The 12,500-nt window shown below is 39.8% G+C and overlaps 2 protein-coding genes across 2 annotated transcripts in view; both read left to right on the top strand.

Moving 5' to 3' along the window:
• LOC116056209 (membrane-spanning 4-domains subfamily A member 4A-like) overlaps nt 1-322 on the top strand; it is a 23,035-nt gene extending 22,713 nt beyond the window's left edge. The window contains exon 7 of the mRNA XM_036005810.1: nt 6-322. Within this exon, the coding sequence (XP_035861703.1) occupies nt 6-116 (111 nt within the window). The 3' untranslated portion in view covers nt 117-322. The remainder of the gene's footprint in view (nt 1-5) is intronic.
• A 4,523-nt stretch (nt 323-4,845) lies between these two features.
• The window catches only part of si:dkey-7j14.6 (uncharacterized protein LOC556585 homolog), a 19,190-nt gene continuing 11,535 nt past the window's right edge, over nt 4,846-12,500 (top strand). Inside the window, exon 1 of the mRNA XM_031308354.2 lies at nt 4,846-5,004. The gene's annotated coding sequence lies outside the window, so the exon portion shown is untranslated. The remainder of the gene's footprint in view (nt 5,005-12,500) is intronic.

Raw genomic sequence — 12,500 nt, 5'->3', positions numbered from 1 at the left:
TGCAGGTGGAGGTCGGGGACCATGGCGACCCTCTGCTGTCGCGGTCCGGCAGTGACGTCTCTCTGCTGGGCAGCGAAGGAGAGGAAGCCTCCACGCTGCCTCACAAGTCCCCGTGAGAGGGAAAACTACAGTAGTACTACAGCAGAGAGTACTCGCATACTGGGTCTCTGCCTGTCATTATAATCTGTAATCATCTCTCCAGCTGTTTCTCTCTTTCATCTGTTGTTAACAATCGTTTTCATGCTGCACTGCATTCTGGGTCATTTAGGGCTTCATCTGCTCAGAGTTGGGATTGAGTTTAAATGTGGAACAGATAATACTTATTTTTTATCCAGGAACCCCCTTCCCCACTGCCGACCCTGAGACACGAGCTGTAATAGTTATGCTTATGCTGGAAGTTCAGCATCCTCGTTAAAATGGACTAACGACCACCAAAACGCAAGGGAGGTGCATAGAAATTACGGGAGAAAAAGATTAAGAATCTATAGGCGGATGCCTCAAAATGTGCCAACATTTCTGACATGTTTGGGGCTGTAGTAGCTGCTTCAACATCAGCATTACCTGAAGTAGAGGAAGGAGGAGAGGAGGCAGAAACAACATCATGACAGGGAAGAAGCCGAGGAGGAGGAGAGTGACCACGACAGGGCCATGGGAGTGAGTGAGGAAAAGATGGAAGAGAGAGTAGTTGACAACGTGGTAAGGAATAGGTACTGTCGGTACACGATCCGTTCTGCCTGCACGATCCGTTCTGCACATGCGCAAGATTATACTGTTTTACGTATCCATACGACCTGCACGATCTGTTCCACGCTAGCCTAGGGCTAGCCTCCACCGGGAAGCTAACGTTAGTTTAGCTAACAGCTAATTCGGCTAACCGCTAGCTGACAGCTAGATTCAGTCTAAAATAACGTTAACTCAAACGTAATGGGAAAAGCAGCTACAGCTAAATTAAGACTTCACAGTAATAACAATAAAGACAAGTACTGAGTGATTGTATTTTAAATAAGCACAAGTAAAGTAGAACTGACGTAACAGCTGTTATATATGTTAGGTGTTTGTTATATATGTCAACGTTTATTTTCAAGTTTTATTTTGAGGGTCTTTTAAAGTTATTACATGCTGTCTCAGCTAGCAGTTAGCCGAATTAGCTGTTAGCTAAACTAACGTTAGCTTGGCTGTCAACCGGAAGCGTGGAACAGATCGTGCAGTGTCGTGAATCCTCGTACAACCGCGCATGCGCGAACATTTTGCGCATGTGCAGAACAGATCGTGTACCGACAGGTACATTAACAGGGACAGAATGTGTCTGTGTGTGTGTGTGTGTGTCTGTCTCTGTGTGTCCAAAAACCGGGGGAGTACAGTATACTTGTGGGGTCCGGACAGCTTTGTGGGGCCCAAAATGCTGGACCCCACAAGGTTAAAGGTCTGTTTGAGGGTTAAGACTTGGTTTTAGGATTAGGGTTAGAATTAGGTTATGGTTAGGGTGAGGGTAAGGGTTAAGGTTAGGCATTTAGTGGTGATGGTTAAGGTTAGGGTCAGGGGCTAGGGAATGCATTATGTCAATGACGGGTCCCCACAAAGATAGTGAAACAAATGTGTGTGTGTGTGTGTGTGTGTGTGCTTGCGTGCGTGCGCCTCACGTCATAACGACAACAAGCAGTTTGGCTGTAACATTAAAGTTGGTGGCTGTCAGCTAACCTAACTGTTTGAATATGCTAGCGGTTGGCCTGTTGGGTAGCTGAGAAGTCTGTGATCAGTGGTGTAGTGGTCCCTGGAGAAGTGGGTATACTCTCAGTTTTCACCTTTTTTTTTTTTTTAAAGTAGTCCAGAAAAAAGCCCTGTTTTAGAAACAGTGACATGTAAGACTATGATTTAGTTTACCCAAAAATCTGTCATTTCTACTTGCTCACTATTATAAAATGATCATGACTTGATTAGGAGCAGTTTGTAGTTACTACTGGTCACACAAGCAGCCTGGATGAATGTAAAATGTATTTATCATGAGGCAAACATGGTGTTATCTCTTCTCCTCTAAATGTGCAGTCATATTGCCACTGGCAATTTGCCAGTAGTTTAAAATAATGATTCATTTGGAAACCACCTTAAAACTTACCTCAGAATTATGTCTTCCATCAACTGGGGCGGCACACCGCCGCTTGTGTTATTTCTTCATCTGTTGTTTGGTCTGCTGCCGTTATCGTAGTCAAGTGGCACCGGCACCTGAGGTTTTTTTGTTTTTTTTTTCACTGGCACCTGAGGTATTAGCAAAGCCCGTCTACGGAAAGCCGTTCCACTCCCTATTCAGCCCCATTGTACCTACTTTGGTTGCAGTTCCACCAGAGTTCCACTGGGGGTGATCACGGTCCAGTGCAAAATGAATGGGACCCTATGGTGCTAGACGGCTAAATTTGTCTCTTTCGCTTGATTGTCGATGAGAAATCTCAGATTTGATTGTAGTTTTTGCAAGTTCAACATGGATTATAGGTCAAAAGTTGAATGAACGAGTACTTATACCCTTTCGATTTGTTACAGGTTGAGTCGTTGTTGCCCATAACACGCTAGCATTCTGCTAATGAATGCTGATTGGTCAGTGAAGGACTGATTACGATCAGAGATCCCGCTTGACGGCATCCGAAGCAGAACCAGAATGCCAGAGTGAATATTTCGGCGTGGTCTTTCAAACATTAGCAAACCTCTTTCTAGCACGTGTATTAACAGGGAGAGCAGTGTGTAAAAGGGAGAGTCTAACCTGTCAGCTGTGTTGTCGATGCCTCGAGAGAACAAAGGAAGTGACTCAGAGCTCGCCGTAAAGCAGTATCTCTGGCCGTATATGTGTTTGACGTCATTAACATTTTAAAAGGCTTTTTAGAACAAAAAAGCCACTTTAAAAAAATCTAACACCCAGCAGTGTGTATTTTCTTAGCCTCCCCTTTCAAATGCAACATTCAAATTACTAGACAAAATATTATATCCTGAGAAAAGTGGATTTTGAGGGGTACAGCTCCATAGAGTCCCATTCATTCTGCACTGGCCTGTGAGCGCCCCCTATATGGAACTCTGGTGGAACTGCAACCAGTTCAGAAGCCGGAAGTAACGAGAGAGTGGACCTTCTTCCCTTATTAGAAATTCTTTGGTATTAGCGATATTTTCCTCGGCATGACCCGCCCTACTCTGCCTCTGATTGGCTCATCAGTCCTCATGCCTAAAGTTAACCAATCTAATCAGTGAAAGCAGCGAGTACCAGCCAATTAGAGGCAGAGGAGGGTGGGTCATGGCTTCACTATCCTTGAGGAAAAAATGGGCAATCTGGCTCACAGATATTACTGAACGGTGCGCATCAGGGGGGATTTAGAAGTGGGTATACGCAATGCTGACTGAAAAATAAGTAGGTATACGCCGTATACCAGCGTATACCCTGGACTACACCACTGTCTGTGATCTATAACATCAGTGTTGATACAAGCATCAGTGTTCCTTGGATTGCTTAATTAGCTAATGTTATTCAGTAGCATTGCAAAGCCAAAGTTGCTTTGTGGAATGCCAGTACCATTTTAACTATTTCTTACAATAGTTAGAATTAACAGTAAAGAGTTTTTAAAAGTTGCTAAGCCAATATTAAGCAAAAATAAAAAATAGTAATAATAACATTGATGGCAATACCATATCAAATATCAATAATAAAAAAATAAACAAATACCATAAATATACAAATCATAACTCTAAGAATGAATTAATTATTTAAGGGTAAGATCAACAGATAAGTCTTGAGACCCCTCTTGAAGGATCCAAAACTATCACATGAGCTCAGAACACTAAACAACTGATATGAGAGAATGCATGCATATTTTAAGAGGGCTGTCTGCAGGGAATGTGTCTGACCAATCACGGGGGGTGGTGTGGGCCGCCTGGGCCAAAAATGCCAGGGCCGATTTCTTTGTCCCAGTCCGGCCCTGTGTAGGCTACGTGTCCACTGTCAGCATCAAATCCACACTTCCCATTCATTGTCTATGGGAGCAGCCGCGCAATGCATTCTGGGAGCGTTGAGTTTTCCGCTCCTCATTTGCGTAAAGTTGAATCCAGCCAACTTTATGCAAATGAGGAGCAGCCTGCTCGACTGACCACCTCTCAAAAGCTGACGGAAATCTTTTAAACTGACCGTTGTTGAACGTGTGTGTGTGTGTGTCTGTCTGTCTGTGTGTCTGTCTGTCTGTCTGTGTCTGTGTCTGTCTGTCTGTCTGTCTGTGTCTGTCTGTCTGTGTGTGTGTGTGTGTGTGTGTGTGTGTGTGTGTGTGTGTGTGTGTGTGTGTGTGTGTGTGTGTCTGTGTCTGTGTCTGTGTCTGTGTGTGTGTGTGTGTGTGTGTGTGTGTGTGTGTGTGTTTTCAGGTGGTCCAGATCTTCATCGGCCTGCTGTGTATCCTCTTCTGTCCTCCTCCTATTCCCTGATCCTGTTTCTTTAAATAAATAAAAGGAAGTGTTTGGGTTCTTGGAAATGATGTTACGGAGAGATAAACACGATGCGTTTAAGTGTAATCGGAGTAAACACAATCTAGTGCGCACCACAGACTTAAACCCGTCAAAATGACAAAACGAAATGTGTATGATTTTTGTAAGAATATTGTTTAACTTTTTGTAATTAAAAGATGCAGTTTTAAGCTTAAAACCACAGTTTGGTTGTCGCATTTCATGTAAGATTTCCTTGTCTCTCTGTCTCTTTTATGTGTAAATAAAGTTAAGTATATATGTTGTTGTTTTTTTGTTGCTTAAATGGCACACAGTTAATCGATTATTGCTGCTACATCATACACATAATAAAACGTCATCAATTGTTTTGTATTTCCACTCGAAAGTAACTTGTTTTGTCCGGTGTGTCTGACATCCGAGTTTACGACGAGCACCTGAAGGCAGCATCATTTCACTGGAGAGAAATCAACGCAAACGTCTAATAAAGTTCAAGGTAGAAAGCTTAGCTCCACATCTCCGTCTGAAAATACGATTAAACTGCAGGTAAACTTGTTCTTATTATCATGACACCGATCATATTCATATATTCAAACATATTCAAGAGAATACTTTCACTTTTAGCAGCCGTTAACAGAATATTAAGCTGCTACGCCACAAACATTTCCTGATTTTTCGTTAATGTTGAATGCGCAGTAGAACTCCACACCAGACTCCATTTCAGATTCAGTGAATTTAAGATTTATTTTGACAGATTAGGCGATTTAAACACTCGCTGGTGAAAGTCTTAAAGGCTCCCATGAATCCAGAGGCTACTGTGGTAAATTCGGTGTATGGATTATAATCTCGATTTAACATTAAAGTAAAATCAACAGTATTTTCCTAAAAAGTAGCACTTCCTGTTTATGCGGAATAGAACTCCACACCAGACTCCATTTCAGATTCAGTGAATTTAAGATTTATTTTGACATATTAGGTGATTTAAACACTCGCTGGTGAAAGTCTTAAAGGCTCCCATGAATCCAGAGGCTCTTGTGGTAAATTCGGTGTATGGATTATAATCCAGATCCGGGGTCTTTCGACGTTTTTTTAGGCTGAAAGAGAGAGCGAGTAGGGACCCCCTAGTACGTACATTGTATACAATTAAGTTGCATATTTAAACAAGGCCGGATGGATGGAGATTAATATATTTTTATGCTTTTTATACATAATAATTTAATGTAAAACATACATGTTGAATCATAAGCATAATTTACAGGGGAATGAGGGTGGTGATAGACAGATAGTTTATCCAATCAGCTAACCAGTATTTTCACCCCTTCCCAAAAGTTCTCCAACGGAAAGTTCCCAGATGGATATGCAGAGCAAATGGGAAGCAATCCATCATTTTTATTTGAAAATTAAGATTTACAAACAAACATGGCTGCATAAAACTCGTTAAATCAGAGTAGGATACAAGGAAAATATAGCCAGATGGAGCAGCTCTTAATACAAACAGGAACTATACTGCCCTACAAAGCAAAAAGGCAGTAACTACGCAGAGCGCAGAACTGAGAAAAATGACTTTAAAGTTATCCTGTTATTCAGCTAAGTAGTTGTAGGTAGATTATTGGACATGTGGCTGTTTTTGTTACTTTATATTAGCTTATTCTTTGTACATATCAATCCTCATATTTAATTTGATATTTTACCCCTATTTTGCAGTTACTGTATTCTTGCTTTGTATTACTTACCAAAAACGTAGCACCACACCAAGGAAAAAGGCAGTAACTACAGATTCTCCAAAAACTATTTTGCCACAACTTGGGCTCTGGGTGTGTTAGCTACACTGTATTTGAAATAATTGGAACCGTTTGTTTTCCTGAACATGGATATACCAAAACCAACACTAATTTGACCATTTTAGGTCAATATTTTCCACCCGGAAGCTGTTCTGGTGCTGAAACGGCTGCTTAAAGTCTCACATTGCTAAGCTAGTTATCAAGTTATCCTGTCATCCAGCGAAGTAGTTGTAGGTAGATTATTGGACATGTGGCTGTTTTTGTTACTTTATATTAGCTTATTCTTTGTACATATCAATCCTCATATTTAATTTGATATTTTACCCCTATTTTGCAGTTACTGTACCAACGACTACCATTTTTCTCCACAACGACACACATTTGAGATAAGATGTTTTGTCACATAACAAAGGATGCCTTGAATGTCATGAAAATGATAATAACTAATTTTTGACCAAAAATGCAGTTACTGCCTTTTTGTTTTGTAGGGCAGTATACATGTGGTCTTAATAACAAAAGTAAGGATGATTTATAAAGGAGAAGAGACAATCAAATAAAGAAATTAAATTAAAAAAAAAAGTGCTTTAGGATATCATATATATGTTTTGTGCTTTAGGACTTTTCAGAGTTTTTAAGGATTTCATATACAGATTAAATTCATTTAAAAAAAAACAAACAACAAATTTGGGAGATGATTTCACAATTCTACATTTGTGAATAAAGAATTTAGCTAGACATACAATTGTATTAGTACAGAGCTCATCACCCTTGCTTTGCAATATCAATCCAAATGTTATGTCGTCACAGGAGAAAGAGGTTGGGAATGAAGACATCTGTTGCTTAATCCATTTATGTATATCGCACCAAAATGTCTGTATCACATTACATGAGAAAAACACATGGTCCGTAGTTTCAACATCATTTTCACAGAATGTACATTTATTATCATCTATACCAAAGCGAAGTCTCAGTAATTCTTCAGAAGGGTAAATGTTGTTCATTACTTTGAAATGTGTTTCTTTCACTTTAGGAGAAATAGGGAGTGTTAGATACATTGTCCTTAGTTTAGTGATTGAAACTTTATCAAATTTTTATAGTATGTTATTTTTTATTATGCATTTTAGGGTAAAGATAATCAATAAAACAATTTCTAATAAAGCAGTTAGTGCATTTTTTTATCCAGAATAGAGAACCCTTGAATTGATAGTGGGGCCAATTGTGGATGCATCGGATAATACGCCAAAATGTCTCTTGTTAGAAGGACAAATCCTTGGGGTAGTGCTTTATGTAATTTAGGAAAGTCTGATTTTAAGGGTTGGAAATTATGTTTGATCCAAAATTGTTCATAATTTAAAAATTGTCCGTTGGTACCCATTAAGTCGACCATGGACCGTATGCTTCTCCCATACCAATCCTCAAAGAATAGAGATTTGTTGCGGTGCAAAATATATCTGTTGTTCCAGAGTACAGATGTGTGGGGGTGAGAAGTTATGTACGTATAACATTTTCCAATACAAGAGTATTTGTTTGTGAAACTCTGACAATGAAATAGGTAGTTTGTTAACATTAAAGTCCGTTCTGAGAAGAAATTCCAATCCTCCAATTTTCTTGAATAAGGACTTTGGAATACAATATATATATATATATATATATATAAAAAAGGAGTTGTTGTGTTTAATCCAAGATTTTAACCAATTTATTTTTAAGGTTCCATTAAGGCAGTCAAAGTCAATAACTTTTAGTCCTCCATCCTTTGCGTCTTTAACCATATTGCTTTTCTTCATATAATGTGGTCTGTTTCTCCAAATGAAGTTTAGGTTGATTTGGTTGATAGATTTAATCAAATTGTTTGGACTGGCATTGGAGTAGGCTGGGTAAGTACATCTTGATAAGCACTCCATCTTAGTTAGGTAAATTCGACCTAGTATTGATAGGTCCCTCTGTAGCCATATATTTAGTCTTGATTTCCATCCATCCATCCATCTTCTTCCGCTTATCCGGTAACGGGTCGCGGGGGTAGCAGCTCCAGCAGGGGACCCCAAACTTCCCTTTCCCGAGCTACATTAACCAGCTCCGACTGGGGGATCCCGAGGCGTTCCCAGGCCAGGTTGGAGATATAATCCCTCCACCTAGTCCTGGGTCTTCCCCGAGGCCTCCTCCCAGCTGGACGTGCCTGGAACACCTCCCTAGGGAGGCGCCCAGGGGGCATCCTTACCAGATGCCCGAACCACCTCAACTGGCTCCTTTCGACGCCAAGGAGCAGCGGCTCTACTCCGAGCTCCTCACGGATGACTGAGCTTCTCACCCTATCTCTAAGGGAGACGCCAGCCACCCTCCTGAGGAAACCCATTTCGGCCGCTTGTACCCTGGATCTCGTTCTTTCGGTCATGACCCAGCCTTCATGACCATAGGTGAGGGTAGGAACAAAAACTGACCGGTAGATCGAGAGCTTTGCCTTCTGGCTCAGCTCTCTTTTCGTCACAACGGTGCGATAAATTGAGTGTAATACCGCACCCGCTGCGCCGATTCTCCGACCAATCTCCCGCTCCATTGTCCCCTCACTCGCGGACAAGACTCCAAGGTACTTGAACTCCTTCACTTGGGGTAAAGACTCATTCCCTACCTGGAGAAGTCACTCCATCGGTTTCCTGCTGAGAACCATGGCCTCAGATTTAGAGGTGCTGATCCTCATCCCAGCCGCTTCACACTCGGCTGCGAACCGATCCAGTGTCTTGATTTGCATTCTTTAATTTTATTTTCTACATTCAGAAGTTGGCTTTGTTTTTGGTCCTTAGTCCTTGGAGAGGTAAATCCCCAGGTATTTGATTTCTGATTTAATAGGGTACAGCCAGCAATTCACACTTTTTTAAGTTTAATGTTAGACCTGAGGCTTTTGAGAATTTTTCAATTTTGGCAATAGTTGTTGATATTTGGTATTTATCTTTTAAGAATATTGTTGTGTCATCCGCTAGTTGGCTAATTATTATGTCTGTGCCAAGTACATTAAGTTTTTTAATATCATTACAGTTTTTTATATAGATTGCTAGCATTTCTGTGGCTAAGATGAACAGGTATGGTGAGATGGGACAACCTTGAGGAATACCCACATTAATCTTGGAGCTTGGGGTGGTACCGCTAGGTAATAGGACACAACTACTAATATCTCGATATAATCCACCAACCCATTTTCTAAAGTTGATTCCAAATCCAAAGTGTTTGAGCGCCGAAAGAATAAATGGATGCTCCACGGAGTCGAATGCTTTATAGAAGTCTAAAAAAAGAAGGAAGCCATCATCCTCTATTTGGTTTCTATACTCAGTGATGTCCATTACCAATCTTATATTGTTGTGGATTGACCTTCCTTTTAAGAACCCTGACTGTGTATCTGCAATAATATTTGAAATCCCTGTTTGAAGACGAGAAGCAAAGATGTAAGTTAGGAGTTTGTAGTCTGAATTTCTGAGTGTAATGGGTCTTCTGTTATCTATAATTCTGGGGTCTTTTCCTGGTTTTTGGAATTGAGATGATAACTCCATGTCTCATTGTTGGTGGAAGCACACATGTTTCAAAAATTTCAGTGAAGACTTGTAGCAGCAGGTCTCTTAAATCTACCCAAAAATGTCTGTAAAAGTCACCTGCGAGCCCGTCGGATCCAGGGGCTTTGTTAAGAGAAAGACGACCGATTACTGCATCAAGTTCTGTAATTGTTATTTGACTGTCACATGTTTGTTTGAGGCCATCCTCTATTTTTGGAATATGTTTTGCTATGTCCTGAAAAAAATTCTGACAGTTCACGCTAGAAAATTTAGAGCTATAGAGCTGGCTGTAGAATTTCCAGATTTCTGAAGAGATCAATTTTTCATCTGTGATTTCATTATTATCAACCATCAGAGATCTGATGCTATTTCTTTCCTGTCTTCTTTTTTCAAGACCACAGAAATACGCTGAATTTTTTTCACCCTCCTCTATCCACTTAGCTCTGGATCTAATAAACGCCCCTTGGGCCTTACGACTGTAGATTTAGTAGATTAGATCTAGTTTAGTTTGTAGGTTTAAAATCATTTGTCTATCGTCTTCAGTTGGGTTTGGTCTATTGCAGTACATATTTAACTGATTAATAATGTCTACTTCTTGTTTTTCACTATCTTTTTTAATTGTTTTACTGAATGAGATGGTAAACTGGCGTATTTTATACTTTAGGAATTCCCACTTTTTGGTAGCAGTTGTTAGCTCCTCAGAATTGACATATTCCTTAATTAATAATTTGATTTTTTGGCAGTAGTTATTATTTTTTAGCAGGCTGGAGTTCAACTTCCAATGTGTGTGTGAGTGGACATTGTTGTCATTGGGTTTGATCTGTAGTAGAATAACACTATGATCTGTTAGTGGTGCAGCGGAAATATCAGAGCTAATATTATAAGCTAGCAAATGATTTGCAATCAACCAGTGATCGATTCTGGATTTATAATTGTGGTTTGAGCTAAACCAGGAGTATTTAGATATTTCTGGGTTTAAGTGTCTCCAAGTATCAATCAAATTTAGTTTTTCGCAAAAGCTCGTGAATATTGTATTCGGGTGACTAGCAGAGTATCTGCAAGGGTATTTATCAAGAAAATCATCATGAACTAGGTTTAGGTCGCCGCCAACGATGATGTTATCAGTTGAGTGTGTTAATTTAAGATTGTCTAAATGTAAACTAATTTGTTCAAGTAGGTTTCGGTTTTCTCTACTTATATTATATCCATAAATGTTGACTAAGATGAATATCAGACCATCTATGTTTATGATGAGAATCAGCCAATGACCAAATTCATCTGCCATATGGGACACAATATGACCTTTGAAGTTATTTAGGAGGATGGCGACACCTGCTGACCTCGAAGTACCGTGGCTAAAGTAAGCTTCATCTCCCCGTTGTTTAGACCAGAATATAACATCATCAAACTTAGAATGGGTTTCCTGCAAAAAAATTATATTTGACTTCTTCCCTTTACAAAATAAAAAAATACTTTTTCTTTTGGTCATGTCTCTTAAACCCCTTGCATTAACAGAAATTAGAGGAATGTTACTCTTTAAACTGAACATGGAACAAAACAGACAAAAAATATTAATAAACAATCAACAACAACGGATTTCTGAACTTACTTAAGGCGAGACACTACAGGTGAATAGGCTAAAAATTTTTAAATAATAGATATCTCCATGAAACCTCCTCAGTTGATTACTTACACAAGTATATAAAAAAAATGTATTACAAGTTTTTGAAATGTTTATGTTTAATTATGCAAATTAGGCATTTTCTCATTAAATATGCACGATTTTGCATATATTTTCGGTAGATAGATCTGAACATATGATAAAGCCAGGTGCAAAATTCTTTTTTCATTTTGTTTACACACAAGATGAAAACAAAATTACAGAGGGATTTCAGGATATCTGCTTTCATTACCTAGGAAATCAAAATATACTGTCCATAGCCCTAAAAAATCGATTTTCGCCATGTTTTTTTAGCTTAAAATGTCACATAAATCAGGGCAGGAATGATTTATTAACAAATCCCTCTGTAAATATCTTCAGAATACTACTAAGTGTATAACTGGAAAGTTTGGTGTACATAGGTGCTACACAGGCTGAGATGTTTATACTGGAGAATGACAAAAAACTCATTTTGAGAAAACAGCAGTAAAAGTTTCCTATCAAGAATAGAAAATAGTAGCAAAACCGCGAGAATATTTTCATTCAAACTCACTTGTTTTCAGGATTCAAAAGCCCTGGATAGTTGTGTCTATGGTGAGACTTTTTGTCCATTAATGAAAGCATGAGGACCCAGAACACTGCCTTTAGTCCTGCCTTCCTTGCTTGTTCAATTTTCGGCCACACAGCCCTCCGCGCCTCTCTGTCTTCCTTGGTGAGGTCTTCTGCGAAACGGATGTTGAGATCCTTGCAGACGGGGTGAAGTTTGGTGATCCGCCAGAGTTCGTCCCTGAAGTGGCGTCCTGTGAACTGCGTGATGATCTGACGAGGGCGGTTGGTGTTACTGGGCCGCAGTCGGTGTACCGAATCCAGGATGAAATCCATCTTCTCCTTCCAGTGTGGCACCATCTTTCCGATGATATCAGAGATGATTTGTCGTGTGTTTTCGTCTTTTCCCTCCTGTAAGCCATTTACTCGCAGGTTCCACCTTCTTTTATAACGCTCCAACTCTACAGCTCTATTTTCCACTTCTGCAGCTCTTTTCACCAGAATTGTGTTCTCCTCTTT

This window comes from Sander lucioperca, chromosome 10, assembly GCF_008315115.2.
Source record: "Sander lucioperca isolate FBNREF2018 chromosome 10, SLUC_FBN_1.2, whole genome shotgun sequence".
Classification (NCBI taxonomy): domain Eukaryota; kingdom Metazoa; phylum Chordata; class Actinopteri; order Perciformes; family Percidae; genus Sander; species Sander lucioperca.
The sequence above is the reverse complement of the archived record's forward strand: the minus strand, read 5'-3'. Positions and strand labels throughout refer to the sequence as shown.